Source organism: Podarcis muralis, chromosome 10, assembly GCF_964188315.1.
Source record: "Podarcis muralis chromosome 10, rPodMur119.hap1.1, whole genome shotgun sequence".
NCBI lineage: Eukaryota > Metazoa > Chordata > Lepidosauria > Squamata > Lacertidae > Podarcis > Podarcis muralis.
Genome location: NC_135664.1, coordinates 73,582,369 through 73,605,795, shown reverse-complemented (window position 1 = coordinate 73,605,795; position 23,427 = coordinate 73,582,369). Strand labels below are relative to the sequence as shown.

General features: G+C 47.7%; 1 protein-coding gene and 1 long non-coding RNA gene across 2 annotated transcripts in view; both read right to left on the bottom strand.

Moving 5' to 3' along the window:
• Positions 1 to 10,718, bottom strand: part of LOC144329042 (uncharacterized) — a 43,808-nt gene extending 33,090 nt beyond the window's left edge. The window contains exon 1 of the long non-coding RNA XR_013394482.1: positions 10,290 to 10,718. This is a non-coding gene — a long non-coding RNA (uncharacterized LOC144329042). The remainder of the gene's footprint in view (positions 1 to 10,289) is intronic.
• Positions 10,719 to 13,208: 2,490 nt separating this feature from the next.
• Positions 13,209 to 23,427, bottom strand: part of LOC144329032 (uncharacterized) — a 29,583-nt gene continuing 19,364 nt past the window's right edge. The window contains 2 exon segments of the mRNA XM_077935470.1: positions 13,209 to 14,870; positions 14,873 to 16,967. Of these exon segments, the coding sequence (XP_077791596.1) occupies positions 14,752 to 14,870; positions 14,873 to 16,967 (2,214 nt within the window). The 3' untranslated portion in view covers positions 13,209 to 14,751.

Below are 23,427 nucleotides of genomic sequence, written 5' to 3'. Positions count from 1 at the left end.
TCCCCTTTCCGTAAGCGCGCGCCCCTAGAGCTACGGCGCAGAGCAGCAATCCGGAGTGGAAGCTCCACTTCCGGGAGAAGCAGGCAGGTTGGGAACAGAGTTCTATTCCCGGAGGAGAGGTCGGATGGCGAGGAGGAGGGGCAACATATTGGGGAGGGGATTTGGGATTGTGGGGGCGGGGTGAGGGAAGGATGTGCCGGGAGGGGAGGAATTGGGGGGAGGGAGAGGAAGGTTTCCCTCCTCCCCTCTTCCATCTGTGGATCAGGAGAGCGGGGAGGGGCTGATCCCGCAATCCAATTACAAAGTGGGGTTCCCCCCCAATGTTTACATTGCTAAATCCTTCCCTCGCCCACCCCACGCCACTAGCCGTGCGCCCGTGCTTTAGGTATTGGTGCTCTTCAAACCAGGAATGGGGGGGGCGGTTAAACGACACCCCAAGTCTCCACCACAGCCTCGGACTAAGGCCAGGACAATGACCATTTGCACAGGCACCTTCCATGCACAGCAGCAAAGAGGCTCAGAGAAGCAGCCTATACAATTGTAGCAAGAAGCGGATGCCATGAATCGGACTGTTTCCTCCGACTATCCAATACGCCTAATGACTCCTCTGGAATTGGGGGATCCAGGGCTCCCCCTGACTCCATAATCCCTTAGGAGGCAGGAGGCGATCAAGGGCAGCACATGTCCCAGGCAGAAATCCCTCGGGGTGGCGGATTGAATCCTGATGCATTTAAAGGAGAAGCGCAGGAAAGCCTTGCAGTTGGGGGGATGTCCAAATACCATTACGGTTCTTTGGGGAAGTGGGTAGTTAAAACGTGTGGGAAAATAGGGTTACTGACGGGCAGGGAGACGGACTCATTTTTCTAAATGCCAAAGACTCCTACTTTGTTACATATTTGTGCCCAGGTAATCCAATCAGGTAACCTGGCAGACAGGATAAAAACAGCACACCCAGATTTCTGTTGTAGTCTGCCCCTTCTCTGATGTAAGTATGATGTCTTGGGGGTGGTCTTGGGCTACACCCCTTCTGTGATGTATTTATGATGTTTCGGGAGGGTGGTCTTGGGCTCCAGTGGGGGCAATTTCAAAATGTCTATATTTGCACTCCTTTGTTAGGGGTCCTCCTCTCTCCTGCCTGTGGGGGGAACACCCTGTTGCAACAGCTTCAATAAAGATCAGGCTTACTAGCTGCTTTGCTACTCAATATCCTCTGGTTGGCCTCTCCTATTTTCTCCTACCGATAGAGAACCCACAAAAGGACTCTATATGGGCTCTTGGGTACCCCGTAAGGGAAAAGGAGCAGCTTCCCCCCCCCCCATAACGCAACCAAACAATCTTTGTGTTTGAACCTTGTTGCAACAAGTAAAGATCAGGTCTGCTGACCACTGTTTTGTATATTTAACGTGGCTGGAGACTCCTTCTTTTGCTAACCAGAGGGACCCGCGGGGAGGGGCACCCTGACGAGCTGGGCAGCGGAGTAAATCCGCACCCCAGGATATTTTCCTTCTCAACTCTTTCCCACCTGAGCCTCACCCCCTTACCTAAAAGCCAGACACAACACAATGTGACAGGATTGTGACTCCTGCGCTCAGCAAACAAAATAGCTTCCCCCCACCCCCAGAACAAAGCAACCCTGGGATGCTGAGGTCCCCCAATCCCTGATATGAAAAGGGGAGGGGCTCGGGAAACCTTCAGGGAGCAGGCGGGGAGGGGGGTGCATAGGATCCAGAAGCTCCTTCTAGCGGATTCCTCCACTCCACGCCACTCCCCACCGCAAGCCGCCTGCCTCCCCATCACTCCCATGGCTGCTTCACAAGTGTGGGGAAGCTGTGGCCCTTCCGCCTGGAGCTCCAAGTTCCTTTAAGAGCCCAGCGTTGCACAGGGCAGGCTCACCTGCAGCAAAACACAACGCAGCTTCCCTGGCAGTCTGGAGCCGGGCTGGGGAGCATCGTGGGGACCCCATATAAGAATATATATAATGATTTATTATTTATACCCCGCCCATCTGGCTGGGCTTCCCCACCCAATACTAAAAACACAATACAGTGGTACCTCGGGTTACATACACTTCAGGTTAAGACTCTGCTAACCCAGAAAAAGTGCTTCACGTTAAGAACATTGCTTCAGGATGAGAATAGAAATTGTGCTCTGGCAGCGTGGCGGCAGCAGGAGGCCCCATTAGCTAAAGTGGTGCTTCAGGTTAAGAATAGTTTCAGGTTAAGTACAGACCTCCAGAACGAATTAAGTACTTAACCCGAGGTACATTCCAAGTACGTCTCCGAGCACAATTCAAGGTGTTGGTGCTGACCTTTAAAACCCTAAACGGCCTCGGTCCTGTATACCTGAAGGAGCGTCTCCACCCCCATCGTTCACCCGGACACTGAGATCCAGTGCCAAGGGCCTTCTGGCGGTTCCCTCATTGCGAGAAGTGAGGCTACAGGGAACCAGACAGAGGGCCTTCTCGGTAGTGGCGCCCGCCCTGTGGAACATCCTCCCATCAGATGTCAAAGAGATAAACAACTACCTGACATTCAGAAGACATCTTAAGGCATCCTTGTTCAGGGAAGTTTTTAATATGTAATGCTGTACTGTTTTTAACACTTGATTGGGAGCCGCCCAGAGTGGCTGGGGAGACTCAGCCAGATGGGCGGGGTATAAATAAATTATTATTATTATTATTATTATTATTATTATTATTATTATTATACCTCTGTACGGCATTAAACATTAAAACACTTCGCTAAACTTCTCCAGAAATGTGCCCCTAAAAGAAATTTGCTTCGCCAGTCAGAGGCAGCCGTCCTTCTCTGGTGCTCAAGTGCTGCCAGTGGGTTTCCCAGAAGAGGCCCCTGCTTGGCCCCTAGTAGGACTGGGGCCCCTTGGGCCTGATCCTACAGAACTTGCCTAATGTTCTGAGGCAAGTGAATCCTCCTTTGTCCTTCAGGGAGAACAGGGTTTCCCAAATTTGGTCTCCAGCTCACTACAGATCCCACCATATCAAGCTAGCAAGACTAGGGATGATGGGAATTGTTGGCAGGCCCTGCAGGTGGCTCTGGCAAGTGAGCTCAGCTGCATGTGACCAGGGTGAGGGGAATTCCTTCCTGGATTCCAGAAGTGGCCATCACCTTTGAGTATAGGGTCAGTGCCCCTATTCCTCCAGCAGGAGCGATCGTGGGGCTTCCTCGCCCGCTTCCATTCAGCTCTGCCATTCCCAAAGGGCAATTCTTCTTCAGCCATTGTGGGAGCAGACGGGCTGGAAGCTGAAGCGGCTTCCCTTGGAGTAGACTTTGTTTCCCTTTCTGCTGACCTCAGTCTCTTGGATTGTGGCCAGCTTTCCTCTTCCATTTCCCTGAATGCTGAGCAGTGTTGGATGTGTGGGGAAGTGAAATTCACTCCATAACTTTTCCACAGGGTTCCCTCCGCAGCACAGGAGGATGGGGGGAGGGAGGAACACGTAGTAATAAACGGAAGGTTCTATGAATGGAGAGAAGCAGAGAGTCCCCTATAGATCACTATTGGGACCTGTGGCTTTTCTTTTTTATATATATAATATTTATTAAAGGTTTTAAACAATACATCACCAAACACATAAAACACCATCACCAACATAAAACAAGCAAAAGAAAAAAAAAGAAAAAATACAAAAAGTTAACACAAAACAGATAAAAAAACAGCATAATTAATTTTCACAAAAACCATATTTTCATAACCTTCTTTTGGGACTTCCTCACATCTCCCTTATCTGCGTTCCCGATTGTAAAAGTTTAGTCAGCAATGCTTCCCCTACTTTCGATCTTACTGTGTAATTTTCAGATATTATGTCTCCAATTTTAATTTTTGTTTTCATATGCTTAAATACTTAGATTTGACATAATATTATATAAAGTTTCATCCTTATTATAATAAATCACTTATTTTAATACTTCTTTCAATTAAATTTACTGGTGCCACATTATTTTCTATCCTGCATCGTCTTAGCATTCATACAGTTTACAATGTTTCTGCAGATAGTCCTTAAAGTTTTTCCAGTCCTCTTCCTCCGTCTCTTCTCCCAGGTCCCGGATTCTGCCAGTCATTTCTGCCAATTCCATATAGTCTATCAGTTGCGTCTGCCATTCTTCCAGAGTGGGCAAATCTTGGGTCTTCCAGTGCTTTGCAATAAGTATTCTTGCTGCTGTTGTCGCGTACATAAAAAAAGTTCGGTCCTTCTTTAGCACCCTTTGGCCGACAATGCCCAAAAGGAAGGCCTCTGGTTTCTTAGGGAAGGTATATTTAAATACCTTTTTAACTCGTTATAGATCATTTCCCAGAAAGCCTTAACCCTTGGGCATGTCCACCAAAGGTGAAAGAATGTTCCTTCAGTTTCCTTACATTTCCAACATTTATTGTCTGGCAAATGGTATATTTTTGCAAGCTTGACTGGGGTCATGTACCACCTATATATCATTTTCATAATATTTTCTTTCAAGGCACTACATGCCATCAACCTCACACCGGTGGTCCATAACCTTTCCCAGTCAGCAAACATAATGTTGTAGCCAATGTCCTGTGCCCATTTTATCATAGCTGATTTAACCGTTTCATCCTGAGTGTTCCATTTTAACAGCAAGTTATACATTTTTGAAAGTACCTTAGTTTTCGGTTCTAACAATTCTGTTTCTAATTTCGATTTTTCCACCTGGAAACCTGTTTTTTTGTCCATATTGAAAACCTCCCTAATCTGAGCATAATGTAACCAATCTCGCACTTTATCCTTTAATTTCTCAAAACTCTGCAATCTCCAAATGTCTCCATCTTTTTCTATTATTTCCCAATATTTCGGCCATTTGGCCTCCATATTGAGTCTTTTATGAGCCTTAGCTTCCATTGGTGACAGCCACCTTGGGGTCTTGTTTTCTAATAAATCTTTATATTTTGTCCAGACATTAAACACTGCTTTCCTGACAATATGGTTCTTGAAAGCTCTATGAACTTTTACCTTCCGGAGGCGGCGCGAACGGCAATGGCGGTCTCCTTCGCGCTGTGAAGGGGAAGTTCCGCAGAAACGGGTCATCCGCTACGGCGAAGCGGAGACCCAAGTTGGAAACCCACAGCGATAGCCTGTGGTCGTGGGACTCGGCGGGCACCAGAAGCGCCCCTCGAAATGAAGAAGGGACCTCGTAAGGGGCTCCGGAACGTGGAAGGGCTGGCGCACTGCTGTGAGTCGATCGCTCTTTCTGTGGAGTGAAGCCGCGTAGCTGCTGTCGGTGAGCGCTGACCTTTTTTCCTGGAAACATTCGACTAGAAAAGTATCAACCCGTGAGTAAGACGGACTGAATGAATTGGGGACTAAATTAATTTAAAATTTGGCTAAAGCGGGAGACGTAACCAGGAAGTCCGTCTCCCGGCTCTGCTTAAAGATTTAAAGCAAAGACTTTGATCTGTCTGTTGCCTTTGAATCGGTACTTAAAGGTACTAACTCGTGCATTACCTGAACTGACTTTGTGAATATTAGTGGATTTATTTCTTCTGATTATGGACTTTGCTTTCACCTCTTCCTTTGGATTTACAAATTTATTAAAGAACCTAGGCAGCCGGACTGCCAGACTGATAGAACTGTCAGATTGTGGACTTTGTTACTCTGCTACTCTGAACTGTTACATCTGAGTGTTATTTGAACTGTTACATTGAAATACTGTTTCTGGCACTTTTTAGAGACATTGTTTCACTTCAAAGATTAACTCTGCTAACTATAAGAGACCTGAAGGTCCTTTGGAATTTTGAGGCTGTTTGGACATTTTATTATTATTATTATTTATTTACGGCTATTAGCCCATAAAATGTACAAACATAAAAGGACAGAGACATAAAGACCGATATATTCGACACCAGAAGGTGAACACCACGATGCAAGGGTGGGTCATTGAGCAGAGCCAAATAACAGCTTGGGGCCCGGAGAGCTCCAAGGGACAGATCGCAGAAAAAGGAAGACTGAAGACGAGAGCCGACATGCACTCTCATCATAACTGTCCGATTAGTTTTTGATGTTGTTGTTGTTTTTTGGTGGTTTTTGTGTGTGAGATAACCGCGATCAGGAATCTCGCAACCTGCAGAGTTACAGAAGAATCTGTATCCTGCAAAAGTAGTGCGGCGTGTGACTCAACAGGCCTGCCAACCAAGCACAATAAAACAGGACCCAGGAATTTAGTCCTGGCTATGCTATGTAGGGGACAGTTGAACATTATATGTGGAAGAGATTCAACAGTTTTCCCGTCACACACGCATAGTGGAGACACCAAACCCCTGGAAAATCTGTGGCTCAGCAGGTTCGATGGAAGGACATTGAACCTTGCACGAATAAATGCAAGTCGGTGTGGTACAGATGAAAGAGATGACATGTATGATGGAAGGCCAAGTGGTGGGGTTATTCCGTGATACCTGGGGGACCTGTTTGGACATTTGTTTTAAAAGCTTTGAAGTTTGGGAACAATTTGAGAAAAAAACTTCTCATGAACAACAAATTAGCTTTTCCCCTCAAGATACGTTTGAACTCCCCCTAGAGGACTTTGGATTTACAACTGTCTGGGACTTGTTTTTTTCCTTTCTCTTTTCTCTTGTTGTTTACTCTCTGGGCTTCTGGTTTCCCATGGGATCGCATGCAGTTTGATCTTGGCACGTAGACAGAAGTGGAATGAGTGGCTTTGGGAAAACAAGATCGGCCAAAGCTAAAGCCAAGCAAACAACTTTAACTTCACAGCTGCACAGATCATCTGTTCCTGCTATTTTGGTGACACAAGAGGAAGAAACAGAGCAAACTTTGCCGGAAGGTATGGCTTTAGGAGGATCCGCTTCAGTATTGGACAAAATCCTTGAAAAATTGGAAAGTTTGGATAAAAAAGCGGATGAGCAATCGGCTAAGATTGACCAAAATACAGCCAGTGTTAATAAATTGACTGAACAAGTTGCTCTGAATGCACAATCAATTGGGAAACTATTTGAAGCCACCACAGAAAATCGTAAATTGGCTGAGGAAGCTAACCAAAAAGCTGATGCATTAAAGGAGGAGGTAAAACCATTGCACAAGCAAGTTGGTGAACAGCAGGCCTATCTGTCTATGATAGAATTACGAAGCAGGGAAAATAATCTGAGGCTGAGGTCATTCTTAGAACTTGAACAAGGGGATTTAATCGAATACCTGACAAAAGAATTCACAAAATTTTGGCCTTTGGAAGAAGATAAGGACTTTAAAATTGTGAGTGATTTTAGACTTGGAAAAGTAGCAAGGAGAGACAGGCCCAGGGACTGCTTGATTGCCTTGAGAACAAAGGAGGAAAGAGACAAGATATTGAGTGCACACTTCAAAAAGTCACTTGAAATTCAAGATTTGAGAGTGGAAATTTACAAGGATATCCCTAAACAACTACTGGAACTCAGATCAAGCTACACAGAGTTGGCGAAACTGTTGAGGAGCAACTCAATCGTCTTTAGGTGGGAATTCCCTCAAGGACTATCTTTTACATTTAGAGGGAAGAAAGTGAAAATCAAAACAGCCGAGGACAAAGAAAAGTTTCTGAGTGACCACGGAGAAGACCTTCAGAAAGGAATTGGAGGAACCCCAGGGTCTGGGCCATTGCCTGTACCTACACCTTCGGGGCCTGAAGAACAGGAGAAAGAGACACCACCACCTAAGGAATAACAGATTGGTCCAGGATGTCTCTGCAGCTCTTAAGCTGGAATATTAATGGCTGCAATTCCCCGGAAAAAAGGAGAAGAATATTTCATCTATTAAAGAAAGAGCAATTGGACATTATCTGCCTGCAGGAAACACATGTGACTAGGCTCCACAGAAAAGTGCTAATTAATAAGAGACTAGGCCAAGAATTTATCTCATCAGACCGAGTGAAGAAGAGAGGAGTGGTGATTTATGCAAAGGAGAGCCTGTCACCAAAATTTCTTTTTAAAGATGAGCAAGGAAGAATTTTGGCAATTGAAATACAAACACAAGGGGAAAAGTTTTTGATATTGGGAATTTATGCTCCGAATGAGGGGAAATCGGAATTTTACAAGAAGCTGCATGAGACAATGCTGGACTATCTGAACTATAGCAACATCATTATGATGGGAGATATGAATGGGGTGGTGTCCACAAACATGGACAAAGTGTAATGCCTGGAGCTTTTGGGGGTGCAGGACCAGGAAAGCTCCTGCCACCATTATCCTTCCCCTCCCATGCTTCTTCTTCTTTAATTACTATATCCTAATTTAAAATAAATACATTTATGAAAAACAGATGTACATACAAGTGAACAAACATACAATCAAACAAACAAATAACAGAAAAATCAAGCAAACCACCACACTATAAGATATAAGAAGATTAATATAATTATCATCATATATACTCCTGGTATTGAACACAATTATAAAATTTATAGAAATTTAAAACTGACTTCCAATTAATTTCACTGTACTTTGTCTATCCATTACTTTATACTGCACAGTTACATATTTCTTATATAGTTTCTTTTTACCTCCCTACAAACTTATATTTATACAATACAGGGATCAGTCTAATTCTGCCAAGATGTTTCCTTTTATTCCATAGTTATCTAAATATTCTTTGAAGATTCTGCAATCCTTATATGCTTTTTTACATCTATAGTTGTACCTTGGGTTACAGACGCTTCAGGTTACAGACGCTTCAGGTTACAGACTCCGCTAACCCAGAAATAGTACCTTGGGTGAAGAACTTTGCTTCAGGATAAGAACAGAAATCTCATGGCGGTGGCAGCGGGAGGCTCCACTAGCTACAGTGGTGCTTCAGGTTAAGAACAGTTTCAGGTTAAGAATGGACCTCCAGAACAAATGAAGTTCTTAACCTGAGGTACCACTGTATATGAAGCCACTGGGAGAGATCATCAGGGCATTGGGACTGGGTGTTCACCAGTATGTGGATGATTCCAAGTTCTTACTCTCTTTAAAATTGGAACCAGGGAAGGCAGTAAATGCCCTGGATTGGTGCCTGTAGGTGGTTTGAGGATGGATGGCGGCTAACAGATTTAAGTTGAATCCTGACAAGCAGAGGTAACATTTGGGGGGGACACAGGGCAGGAAGGTGTGGGGGACTCCCTAGACCTGATGGGGAAACTGTGCCCCTAAAGGACAAGGTACACACCCTGGGGGTCATTCTGGACTCACAGCTGTTCATAGAGGTGCAGGTCAGTTCTGTGTCCAGGGCAGCTGTCTGCCAGTTCCATCTGGTACGCAGGCTGAGACCCTACCAGCCTAGAGACTGTCCACCCACAAACTCTCATTCACATACAGTCTGTAAATTTGGAAACATCACACACCTGACCTGTGTTAATACTAGCAGTCTTTGGCCTGTATAGGCACACCCTGTGTATAGAGCCACAAACACTGTATATTATGAAAATGGGTCCTGCGACTGTGAAGATTCATGCAGTCGCTGTCATTGAATGATGATCGATTGTATCTCAGCTTGTCAGTCTCTCTGACACTGCCTTAAAGAATAAGAGGAATAGAAATGCTTTTGAGGTGCAACTTCTATATCAGCCCTGAGAGCCATTCCATGGACTCTGCACCCCTGTTTCTGATGACAGCTGAACATTATCCTCATCCTCAATGAAGCTGGCAGTGGAAAAGACAATAAAGATGGAAGCTTGAGAGAGAGGAAAAGGTTCTTGGCTGCTTCCTGGGTGGGATTGCGGAAAGAAAGAGCCGCTTCTGAGAAGGCCTCCACCCTCCTCTCTTCCTCTTGGAATTTCATTTCTTCTCCAGGAGGACCCGCGGGCGCCACGATGGAGACGTCTCCTCAAGGACTGGTCGTCCTGTATCTCTCTCTCCCCGCCCGCCCGCCCCCCCCCCGCCAATGCTGCCCTTCCCTGCCTCAGGGATGCTCCCCTTCCCAACTTCCTCGACCCCCTCCCTCTTTTTCTGAGTCTCCCCTGCACCCAGAGGCCGCCTTGTCGGGGCTCACCCCTCGCCCTGCGCGCCCCATCTCTCCATCCAGAGGACACCCCCAGCCCAACACGTGCCACACGGGGGTCTCTATCCAGGCGTCCCTCGCGCCCGTTAACCCATTGATGGCTCGTCTTTCTCCGTGCAGATCCCACAGGGCCCCAGGGATGCCTGTGCGGGGGAAACGGGGCAAGGAGGCCTTCGTGGGGACCCCCTGGGTGGGGGCCCCATGTCCGCCGCTGCCAAGGCGCCTAAGGGGCCCAAGAAATATGCTTTTGGGAGCTGGCGGGGGTCTCTGGGTCCTTTTCTCCCCCCCCCCGCGACCCCTTTACCTCTTTGTCCTCGCTCCCGATTCTCCTTTCCTTTCCTGCAACATCCACGGGGGGTGTCCTCCCCTGCCGCCCCTCCTCCCCTTTCCGAAAGCGCCCCCCCCCCCCCAGAGCTACGGCGCAAAGCAGCAATCCGGCGCAGAAGAGCCACTTCCGGGAGAAGCAGGCAGTTTGGGAGGAGGGTTCATCCCCCCCCTATTCCGGGAACAGAGCTAGGGTGGCGAGGAGGAGGAGCAACATATTGGGGAGGGGATTTGAGGTTGTGGGGGCGGGGTGAGAGGAGGATGTGCGGGGAGGGGAGGGAAAGATTTGAGACGGGACGGGGAGGAAGGTTATTCCCCTCCCGTTTTCCTCCTGTAGATCAGGAGAGCGGGGGAGGGGCTGATCCTGGCAATCCAATTACAAATTGGGGTCCCCCACCCCACAATGTTTACATTGCAAAATCCTTCCCTCGCCCACCCCACGCCATGAGCCGTGCGCCCGTGCTTTAGGTATTGCCGCTCTTCAGACCAGGATGGGGGGACTGTTATACGACTCCCCAAAACCCCAAGTCCCCGCCACAGCCTCTGACTAAGGCCGGGACAATGACCGTGGACACAGGCACCTTCCATTTTACAACAGCGAAGAGGCTCAGAGAAGCAGCCTATACAATTGTAGCAAGAAGCGGATACCATGAATCGTACCGTGTCCTCCGAGTATCCAATATAGAAAACTAGAAACGTCAAATACCGGTAATCTCCCCAATTCAACGGTTTGACCGATTTCCTTGGTTCCCACGACTAATGACTCCTCTGGAATTCGGGGATCTCGGGCTCCCCCTGACTCCATAATCCCTTAGGAGGCAGGAGGCGATGCAGGGCAACACATGCCCCAGGCAGAAATCCATCGGATTATGGATTATTCTGGTACTTTGGGGGAAAGGTGTGGGAAACTGGGGCTGTTGACAGGGGTGGGTGACGGGTCCATGTTTCTGAATGCCAAAGACTCCTGCTTTGTGACAAATCTGTGATGCATCAAAGATGCTGTGGAAAAATGTATTGTGGGAAATGGGGAGAGGTCTTAAAAATTCATGCAACCATATGTTCAGAGTTCCTACTCTTGGTGTGTTTGAACCTTGTTGCAACAAAGAAAGATCAGGTCTGCTGACCACTGTTTTGCATCTTTAACTTGGCTGGAGACTCCTTCTTTTGCTGACCAGAGGGACCCCCAGGGAGTGGCACCTTGAGGAGCTGGGCAGCGGAGTAAATCCGCACCCCAGGATTTTTTCCTTCTCAACTCTTTCCCACCTGAGCCTCACCCCTAAAAGCCTGACACCCGCAATGTGACAGGATTGTGATTCCTGCCCTCAGCAAACAAAATAGCTCCCCCTCCCCCCACTGGAGCAAAGCAACCCTGGGGTGCTGAGGTCCCCCAGTCCTTGAAGTGAAAAAGGGAGGGGCTTGGGAAACCTTCAGGGAGCAGGCAGGGAGGGGGCTTCCCAGGCTCCAGAAGTTCATTCTCAGTTATTCCTCCCCACCCTCTCCTCCTGCCTCTCCTCCTTTCCTACAGCTTCTTCACTTGTGGGGAAGCTGTGGCCCTTGCACAGGGGCCCCTTGGGCCTGATCCTGCAGGGCTTACCTGGCATTCCTCCAGATGCAGGTGAGCCCTCCTTTCTCCTTCAAGGTGAACAGGGTTTCCCAAATTTGGGTCTCCAGCTGTTTTCGGACTACAGCTGCCATCACCCCGAGCTAGCAAGACCAGTGGTCAGGGATGATGGTGGAAAAGATCGTAAAATAGCTCCTTCTCCTTACGGGATGCACAAGAAGCCTGTCTAGGAAACAGTCGGTCTCCCAACAGTCAGAGAAACTAACAGAGACCAACCAAGGTAATGCTGGCTCAAAGCGGCTGCTATGCCTGACCTTTTATTAAGGTAAGAAAGGTAAAGGACCCCTGGACGGTTAACTCCAGTCAAAGATGACTATGGGGTTGCAGTTCTCATCTCGCTTTCAGGCTGAGGGAACTGGCGTTTGTCCACAGACAGCTTCCTGGTCATGTGGCCTGCAGGACTAAACCACTTCTGGTGCATGACAGAAACCTTCCCACCACCTATTTATCTACTTGCACTGGTGTGCTTTCAGACTGCTAAGTTGGCAGGAGCTGGGACAGAGCAAGGGGAGCTCACCCCGTTGCGGGGATTCAAACTGCCAACCTTCCGATCAGCAAGACCATGAGGCACTGTGGTTGAGACCACAGCGCCACCCACACCCCCCCCCCCTGATCTTTTATTAATAGACCTTCTGCAGCAGGGTCTGAAGCCACTCACGCAGGAGGAAGGGGGGAACTCTGAACAAAAGAAAGACCATACTTTTATAAATTTCCACCCCACCGTTTCCCACCCTTGTAGATCTGTCATGGAGGACGTCAGGAAGGAGGTGCCGCAGGGTGAGGTTACAGGTGAGGATCGTTTGTGAAGTGGATGGTGATAGTGACATTATTCATGTGTTTGCAAAGTACCTGGTGCTGGGGTCTGGGCTGCACCCATTCTGTTAATGGCTGTCCCTTTTGTGATGCTGCAGGAATGGGCAGAGGAAACAGCATTGGAAGCAACAAACAGTGCATGTATGGGCGTTCACAGTTCCCACTGTTGTGCTAAGATGTGTGGAATGTGATCCATCAGAAGCAGTACAAGTCAATCTGAGACAAATTGAATTGTATAATAGTGAGAAGCTCACACGAGCCTGCAACCAGCTATCTGCTGTGCATGTAAAAAGGGGAATGCACTCTGCTTCATAAAGGAAATTGCTGCCGCAAGTTTGGAAGGATATTAACAAACAATATATCCTCTCCTGCCACCCTGAACATTCCCACAAGATGCTCCCATCTTTGTGTCAGATTGGAACTCTTACTGGGAGAAGTCAGTCTTTATTTGTGAATGGCTGTTACTTTGTTTGAAGAATGGTTTATTCAATAAAAGTGTCTTAGTCATGAATGGGTGTTTTTTTATATACTGTAGACCCAGTAGACGGCAGTGTGGAGTTGTCTATACTGGGTCTGTCATGACAGCAACAGTTACACTTTGTTCCATGTATTTTGTACAAAGTTTTACAAAGTCTGTTTCAGTAGCACATTCAAAGCATTACACAGTACGTTTGTGGTATCAACATGACCACGTTAGAGGCAAGGCTTTACACTTTTGGGACTATAATGTATACATTTTCTTAATGACAATCACAGAAACATAACAGAGAATCCGCCTCCTTTTCCATAGACAGTACATCAATGGGAATTCTAGTCAGGCTTTCGAGGTGGCTCTGGCAAGTGAGCCCAGCTGCATGTGACAAGGGTGGGGAGGAATTCCTTCCTGTCAATCAGCTTTGAGTATAGGGGTGAGTCACCCTATTCCTCTGGCAGGAGTGATAGTGGGGCTTCCTTGCCCGCTTCCATTCAGCTCTGCCATCCCCAAATGGCAAGTCTCCTTCAGCCCTTGTGGGAGGGGACAGGCTGGAAGCTGAAGGGCTTCCCTTGGAGTAGACTTTGCTTCGCTGTCTGTTGACCTCAATCTCTGTATTTTTAATGTTCTGTTGGGTACCTGCAGCTCCTCATTCTCCCTCTTGCAATAAGGCTTGGGGGACTATCTTTACCTTTCCACCTGAGTGGTACCTATTTATCTACTTGCACTTTGACATGCTTTCGAACTGCTAGGTTAGCAGGAGCAAGGACCGAGTAATGGGAGCTCACCCTGTCACGGGGATTCAAACCACGGACCTATGGTTTAACCCACAGCCCCACCCGCGTCCCTGTCAAAAGGTACTTTATATCTAAAATTATTCTCACTATTGTGAGACATTACCTTCATTTAAAGAAATAAAGCACACAGGTACACGTACCAGCAGAAGGGAGCAAGGGAGGCAAGAGGCTGGAACGACACAGGGCAATGTGTTTTGTCAGGGAATGGTCTGAAGCCGAATATGGGGGAATCCATTCTCAAGGAGATCAGCTTTCCTCAGAAGAAGAGATGGAGGGGGAGAAACGGCCCCCCTCGTTTCCAGTGGTCTCAGAAGCAGGGAGAGACACAGACACAGAGCAGATTAGACAGGAGTTACCCAGTTCGAGATAATGGCAACACTCAGCTGGGCCCTGAAGCCGGATCTCCTCTGAGTTCATTGCTGTGAAGAAGAGGGGACTCTGAGAGGAACATGTCCCACACTCCATACATCTAAATGGGTTCTCCCATCTGAGACTCTCGTGATGTTTCTTAAACACTCCATTATAACTAAAGCACTTTCTGTAATCCTTCCATTTAAACTGCTTCTCCGCTTTGAGTTTGTTGATGGTTTGTCGGGTTTCAACTCTTAAAGTTCTTCCTGTCCATGAGTCTGTTGATCATAGAATCATAGACTCACAGAGCTGGAATAGACCACAAGGGCCATCGAGTCCAACCCCCTGCCAAGCAGGAAAATGTAGGACCTCCCCTAGGACTGAACCTTTATTTCCTTTCCTGAAATTTGTATGGTTTGTCTCTTGGGTGCGTTTGTTGGCGTAAATTAAAGGGTTCCACTCTGACTGAAGCTGCTTCCACACGCCATAGATTTAAATGGTTTCTCCCATGTGTGTCTGCTGATGTTTTCTAAGATTTCCACTTTGACTGAAGCTCTTTCCACACTCCAGGCATTCAAATGGTTGCTCCCCTGTGTGAGTCCGTTGATGTCTTCTAAGGCTTCCATTATGAAGAAAGCTCTTTCCACACTCCATACATTTAAATGGTTTCTCCCCTGTGTGAGTCCGTAGATGAATACTGAGGTGTCCACTCTGACTGAAGCTCTTTCCACACTCCATACATTTAAATGGTTTTTCCCCTGTGTGAGTCCGTTGATGTGTTCTAAGGGATGCATTGAAATTAAAGCTCTTTCCACACTCCATGCATTCATATGGTTTTTCACCTGTATGAGTCCGGTGGTGTAATTTAAGGCTTCCATTCTGACGAAAGCTCTTTCCGCACTCCATACATTTATATCGTTTCTCCCCTGTGTGAGTCCGTTGATGTGTTCTAAGGGATGAATTGGAATTAAAGCTCTTTCCACACTCCATGCATTCATATGGTTTTTCACCTGTATGAGTCCGCTGGTGTAATTTAAGGTTTCCATTCTTACTGAAGCTCTTTCCACACTCCATACATTTATATGGTTTCTCCCCTGTGTGAGTCTGTAGATGTATATTGAGGTGTCCACTCTGACTGAAGATCTTTCCACACTCCAGGCATTCAAATGGTTTCTCCGCTGTGTGAGTCCGTTGATGATTTCTAAAGCTTCCATTATGATGAAAGCTCTTACCACACTCCATACATTTAAATGGTTTCTCACCTGTGTGAGTCCGTAGATGAATACTGAGGAGTCCACTCTGACTGAAGCTCTTTCCGCACTCCAGACATTTAAATGGTTTCTCCCCTGTGTGAGTCCGTTGATGTGTTCTAAGGCTTCCATTCTCACTGAAGCACTTTCCACACTCCATGCATTCATATGGTTTTTCACCTGTATGAGTCCGCTGGTGTAATTTAAGGTATCCACTCTGACTGAAGCTCTTTTCGCACTCCATACATTTATATCGTTTCTCCCCTGTGTGAGTCCGTTGATGTCTTCTAAGGGATGAATTGGAATTAAAGCACTTTCCACACTCCATGCATTCATATGGTTTTTCACCTGTATGAGTCCGCTGGTGTAATTTAAGGTGTTCACTCTGACTGAAGCTCTTTCTGCACTCTATGCATTTAAAAGGTTTTTCACCCGTGTGAGTCTGTTGATGTCTTCTAAGGACACCATTCTTACTGAAGCTCTTTCCGCACTCCATACATTTAAATGGTTTTTCCGCTGTGTGAGTCCATTGATGTGCTCTAAGCCTTCCATTATCAGTAAAGCTCTTTCCGCACTCCATACATTTATATGGTTTTTCCCCTGTGTGAGTCCGTTGATGTGTTTTAAGCCTTCCATTTTTACTAAAGCTCTTTCCGCACTCCATACATTTATATGGTTTCTCCCCTGTGTGAGTCCATTGATGACATCTAAGGTCTCCATTCTGACTGAAGCTCTTTCCACACTCCATACATTTATATGGTTTCTCCCCTGTGTGAGTTTGAAGATGAATATTTAAGTGTCCACTCTGACTGAAGCTCTTTCCGCACTCCATACATTTATATGGTTTCTCCCCTGTGTGGGTCCGTTGATGTATTCTAAGGTCTCCATTCTTACTGAAGCTCTTTCCACACTCCATACATTTACATGGTTTCTCCCCTGTGTGAGTTTGCAGATGAATATTGAAGTGTCCACTCTGACTGAAGCTCTTTCCACACTCTATGCATTTAAAAGGTTTTTCACCCGTGTGAGTCCGTTTGTGCTGTTTAAGCTCTCCACTCTGACGGAAGCTCTTTCCGCACTCCATACATTTATATGGTTTCTCCCCTGTGTGAGTCCGTTTGTGCTGTTTAAGGTGTCCACTCTGACGGAAGCTCTTTCCGCACGCCATACATTTATATGGTTTCTCCCCTGAGTGAGTCCGTTGATGTATTCTAAGTTTTCCATTTTCACTAAAGCTCTTTCCGCACTCCATACATTTAAAAGGTTTTTCACCCGTGTGAGTCCGTTGATGTGTTCTAAGGCTTCCATTGAAACTGAAGCTCTTTCCGCACTCCATACATTTAAATGGTTTTTCCTGTTGGAGGTCGTTGATGTGAGCTATGTATGCTCATTCAGTGAAGCATATTCCACATTTGACACATTTTAATTTCTCTTCCTAATTAAACTGAAGGTGCCCGATCGCCTGAAGTTGTGACTGTCTTCTCCTTCACCTTCTTCAGCGTGGGAGGAAAGGAAATCCTGTTTGGGTTTCAAGGAAGAGAACAAAGGAAAAGAGAGCACATCAGATGCCATTAGCACCACCTCATATTTCAACATATCCTACATTTCCCCGCATCCTACCCTTGTTCCAAATTTTTAGGAAATGAAAATGCAATGTCATCAAATGATAGTAATGCATCAGCAACCTTTCATAATCCTCAATCAGCAGCATGATAAAGCAGCATGATATTGGAATGCAGACTTTTCAAACCAATTGTTTCCTCACCAGGAAAGGCAGCTGCTCTCTTTCCATGAAAAGGCCCCCTCTTTCTCTGGTCCATCGTTCCTTTGGACATTTCCCATCCTCTGCAACATAATCGTCCATCCACCTCTGTCTCTTAATGAATCACCTGCACAGTCCCATTGGCCTCAGGAGGTCCATATGGACTATTATGTGAGACCTAGGTCTATGCCTTTTCCAGGGACTGTGGTCTGGGTTAGTCAGAGAACTAGTGACAAGTCTTGGTGCTTCGGGTCAGCTGAATGGGTGCTCAGGGAAGCTCCTGTTCTTGGAGATGGACCTCCGTCTAGATGCCTTGCATTGCATGGAAAGAGAAGGAGAAGCAGAAGGAAAGCAGCTGACGCATGGGAATCCCAGACGGAGAAACCCACCCCCATTGCTCCTTATAATAATGAGGTGCAGCCTGATCTTTTCCTGTCTCCTGTATCAGGACTATCCTAAAATGATGCTTACAAATCTGAATACTAAAGGCAAATAGATAACTGTACTTAATGGAAACTTTATCCTTGAATACGTAGTATTGATTCATTAACAGCCTGAAGTTATGTTGTTTCTTGAAAAATAAATTTATTCCTGATCTGTCTTAAATATCATAATTATAGGATGGCTTGGGGTGTTAGGGGAGCGGTAGTACCTTTGGTGGGCAACATGTAGTCCACCTTGTGGGGTAATTTTTCCACCATTGGTCCCCACCCTGCACTCAGCTCTCACCTGTGGCTTCCAGAAGCTGTCAGCATGCAACAGAGGCAGCGATCCAAGCAACGGCTTCAACGGGCTAGCTAAACTAGGTGAGGGTATCTTCTGAGTCTCAAATTCTTGGTGGGTTGGGGAATTCTGCTGCAGGTGAAGGCAGACCCTGGTGGATGGAGAGGAGGAGAACAACAGTGAATCCCACAGTCAAAAAGGCAGATTCCGCCCATGCTGCAGAGGAAAGTGAAGGGCTGATGTGATTGTCAACCGGGGAAGGAAGCCCATCGAGAAGAAAAACTCTGATCCTAAACCTTCACTGCCTTGTGAGTTATCTTCAGGAGAAGAGAAGGCTATGGGGGGAAACCTACACAAATCCAGAATGGACTCTCTAAGACGGTTGGATGGTGTCCTGCACACCTCCTTCCAGCATCTCCGATGGCCCCTTGAAAGCTAATGAAAGTCTTGGGCCTGGAGCTTTTGGAGGGGCAGGACTAGGAAAGCTTCTGCCACCATTATCCTTCTGATTGCGATTCAGGCCTCATCATGGGACGGAAACTGCCCTGGTTGCGCTGCTTGATGATCTCCGATGGGCTAGAGACCAAGGGGGAAAAAGCTCTTTCCTGGTTCTGCTGGATCTCTCAGTGGCTTTGGAGACCTTTGGCCATGGTGTCCTACTGGACCCTCTAGGGGAGCTAGGGGCACAGCTGTGCAGTGGTTCCCCTCCTTCCTCCTGGGCCATGTCCAGAAAGTGGTGTTGGGGGATGAGTGTTCAGACCTCTGGGCTCTCACTTGTGGGGTTCCTGAGGGCTCCATCCTCTCCCCCATGCTTTTTAATATCTATATGAAGACGCTGGGAGAGATCATCAGGGGGTTTGGGTTGGGTGTTCCCCGGTATGTGGATGATACCAAGCTCTGCCTCTCTTTTAAATTGGAACCAGTGAAGGTACTGTATGAGTGTCTGGAGGCAGTTGAAGGATGGATGGTGGCTAACAGATTGAGGTTGAATCTTGACAAGACAGAAATACTGTCCCGGGGGAAAGGGGGCAGGCAGGTGTGGGAGACGCCCTAGACCTGATGTAGGTAACTGTGCCCCAAAAGGACCAGGTGCACAACCTGGGGGTCATTTTGGACTCACAGCTGTCCATGGAGGCGCAGGTCAATTCTGCGTCCAGGGCAGTTGTCTGCCAGGTCCATCTGGTACGCTGGCTGAGACCCTCCATGCCTGGAGACTGTCTCCCCAGAGTGCTGCATATTCTGGTGATCTCCCGCTTGGACTACTGCCATGCGCTACATGGGACCATTTTTGAAGGTTACTCGTAAACTGCAACTAATCCAGAATGTGGCAGCTAGAGAACAGAATGGGAGCAGCCACTGAGACCACATAACACCAGTCTGAAAGGATCTTCACTGACTCCCAGTACATTTCTGAGCACAATTCACATTGTTGGTGATGACCTTTAAATTGCTGTGGTTGCATTTTTCAGGCACAGAATCCTGTTATGCCTTTAGACACAAATTTATTTGCTGAAGGAATTTTTTGCTGTCTCTGAGCTTTATTTCCTACTCTGCTAATTGTATGTTGGACTTGCTCTGGAGATCATTGTGGAGCAGCAAGATCATTGACCTAAAGCCCTACAGCCTCACTCTCTATAGACCTGAAGGAGTGTCTCCACCCCCATCGCTCAGTCTGTACACTGAGGTCCTCCTTCGAGGGTCTTCTGCTGGTTCACCCTCCCCCCACCCCCATTGAGAAGCGAATTTACAGGGAAGCAGGCAGAGGGCAAGGAAATGGGCAACTATCTGCATTTAGGGGACAGCTGAAGGCAGCCCTGTATCAGGAGGTTTTTAATGTCTGATGTTTTACTGTCTTTTATTTGTACTGTAAGCTGCCCAGAGTGGCTGGTGAAACCCAGCCAGTTAGGCAAGGTAGAAATACTACAATCATTCTTATTATATTGTTATTCTTTTGTAGTTATTTTGGATTTTGTACTGCAATATCAGCTCACAAAATGTCATGGGTGGAGAAAATCACAGGGCTGCCATAAACTGTAATCCTACCCACTACTTCTCATTCACATACAGTCTGTAAATTTGGGGAGGTCACATACCTCACCTGTGCTAATATTGGCAGTTTTTGGCCTGTATAGGCACACCTTGTATGTAGAGCCTCCAGCCACAGACACTGTCTATAATGAAAATGGGTCCTTTGACTGGGAAGAATCTCAGCTTGTCAGTCACTCTGACATTCCCTACCAAAAATAAGAGGAACAGAAATGCTTTTGAGGTGCATCTTCTATATCAAGCCTGAGAGCCATTCCATGGACTCTGCACCCCTGTTTCTGATGACAGGTGTACATTATCCTCATCCTCAATGAAGCTGGCAGTGGAAAAGACATTAAAGATGGAAGCCTGAGAGAGAGGAAAAGGTTTCTGGCTGCTTCGGGGGGGGGGGGGATTGCGGAAACCAAGAGCCGCTTCTGAGAAGGCCTCTCCCCTCCCCTCTTCCTCTCCGGATTTGAACCGCTGCGACTGGGCAGGGCAGGGGTTTATGGGGGCGTGAAGAGGATGCAGCTTGCAAGAAGGAAGCCACACGGGGGTCTCTATCCAGGCGTCCCTCGAGCCCGTTAACCCTTTCATGGCCCGCCTTTCTCCGTGCAGATACCACAGGGACCCAGGGATCCCTGCGTGGGGGAAACGGGGCAAAGGAGCCCTCTTGAGACCCCCTCGGTGGGCGCCCCATCTCCGCCACTGCCAAGGCACAGCACGGATGCAGGGATCTAGGCCATGCCGACGGGACCCACGAATGGCGCTTTCGGGACCTTGCGGGGGTCTCTGGGTCCTTTTCTGTCCTCCCCCCCCCCCCGCGACCCCTTTACCTCTTTGTCCTCGCTCCCGATTCTCCTTTCCTTTCCTGCAATATCCGTGGGGGTGGGGTGTCCTCTCCTCCCCTTTCCGAAAGCGCGCGCCCCTAGAGCTACGGCGCAAATCAGCAATCCGGCGCAGAAAATCCACTTCCGGGAGAAGCAGGCAGGTTGGGAGGAGGGTTCATCCCCCCCCCCTATTCCCGGAGGAGAGGTCGGATGGCGAGGAGGAGCAACATATTGGGGAGGGGATTTGGGATTGTGGGGGCGGGGTGAGGGAAGGATGTGCCGGGAGGGGAGGGGAGGAATTGGGGGGAGGGAGAGGAAGGTTTCCCTCCTCCCCTCTTCCATCTGTGGATCAGGAGAGCGGGGGAGGGGCTGATCCCGCAATCCAATTACAAAGTGGGGTCCCCCCCCCAATGTTTACATTGCTAAATCCTTCCCTCGCCCACCCCACGCCACGAGCCGTGCGTCCGTGCTTTAGGTATTGGTGCTCTTCAAACCAGGAATGGGGGGGGGGGACGGTTAAACGACACCCCAAGTCCCCACCACAGCCTCGGACTAAGGCCAGGACAATGACCATTTGCACAGGCACCTTACATGCACAGCAGCAAAGAGGCTCAGAAAAGCAGCCTATACAATCGTAGCAAGAAGCGGATACCATGAATCGGACTGTTTCCTCCGACTCTCCAATACGCCCAATGACTCCTCTGGAATTGGGGGATCCAGGGCTCCCCCTGACTCCATAATCCCTTGGGAGGCAGGAGGCGATCAAGGGCAGCACATGTCCCAGACAGAAATCCATCGGGGTGGCGGATTGAATCCTGATGCATTCACAGGAGAAGCGCAGGAAAGCCTTCCAGTTGGGGGGATGTCCGAATACTATTATGGTTCTTTGGGGAAGAGGGTAGTTAAAAGGTGTGGGAAAATAGGGTTACCAACGGGCAGGGTGACGTGCTCATTTTTCTAAATGCCAAAGTCTCCTACTTTGTTCCAGAAAATTTTCTATTGGATTCAGACATGTGGTGTGTTCTTAGAACATTTATTTTGTATATATTAGACCTTAAAATTCTTACAACAATTGCATATGGTTGCACGAACTTTTAACACCTCTCCCCATTTAACACAATACATTTTTCAACAGGGTCATTGATACATCACAGCAGGAGGCCCCATAAGCTAAATTGGTGCTTCAGGTTAAGAACAGTTTCAGGTTAAGTACAGACCTCCAGAACGAATTAAGTACTTAACCCGAGGTACATTCCAAGTATGTTTCCGAGCACAATTCAAAGTGTTGGTGCTGACCTTGAAAGTCCTAAACGGCCTCGGTCCTGCATACCTGAAGGAGCGTCTCCACCCCCATCGTTCACCTGGACACTGAGATCCAGTGCCAAGGGCCTTCTGGCGGTTCCCTCATTGCGAGAAGTGAGGCTACAGGGAACCAGACAGAGGGCCTTCTCGGTAGTGGCGCCCGCCCTGTGGAACATCCTCACATCAGATGTCAAAGAGATAAACAACTACCTGACATTCAGAAGACATCTTAAGGCAGCCCTGTTCAGGGAAGTTTTTAATATGTACTGCTGTACTGTTTTTAACACTTGATTGGGAGCCGCCAAGAGTGCCTGGGGAGACTCAGCCAGATGTGCGGGGTATAAATAATAAATTATTATTATTATTATTATTATTATTATTATTATTATTATTATTATTATTATTATTAATATTCCACTGTGCGGCATTAAACATTAAAACACTTCGTTAAACTTCTCCAGAAATGTGCCCCTAGAAGAAATGTGCTTCCCCAGTCAGAGGCAGCCGTCCTTCTCTGGTGCTCAAGTGCTGTCAGTGGGTTTCCCAGAAGAGGCCTCTGCTGGGCCCTAGGAGGACAGGGGCCCCTTGGGCCTGATCCTACAGAACTTGCCTGATGTTCTGAGGCAAGTGGGAATTGTTGGCAGGCCCTGCAGGTGGCTCTGGAAAGTGAGCTCAGCTGCATGTGACCAGGGTGGGGAGAATTCCTTCCCGGATTCCAGAAGTGGGCATCACCTTTGAGTATTGGGGTCAATACTCCTATTCCTCCAGCAGGAGCGATTGTGGGGCTTCCTCGCCCGCTTCCATTCAGCTCCGCCATTCCCAAAGGGCAATTCTTCTTCAGCCATTGTGGGAACAGACAGGCTGGAAGTTGAAGGGCCTTCCCTTTGAGTAGGCTTTGCTTTTCTTTCTGCCGGACTGACCCCAAGCAATCAACGCCCTCTCTGTCGAAGGGCTTTCGCCATAGGGCCATGATTCATTTGGAAGGGCCGTCAAAGATGGATACGTGCGGTGAACCCAGCCGTAGCACTCCCTTGGAGAGGAAAATATCAGAGCAAAAAAGTCCAAACACACAAAGAACGCCAGCCCAATCTAGATAATTCAATGATAGGACACTCCATTACGCCTTTGGCAGATCCAGAATTTCACCACTCTTTACCCCAGTTGGAATCTGG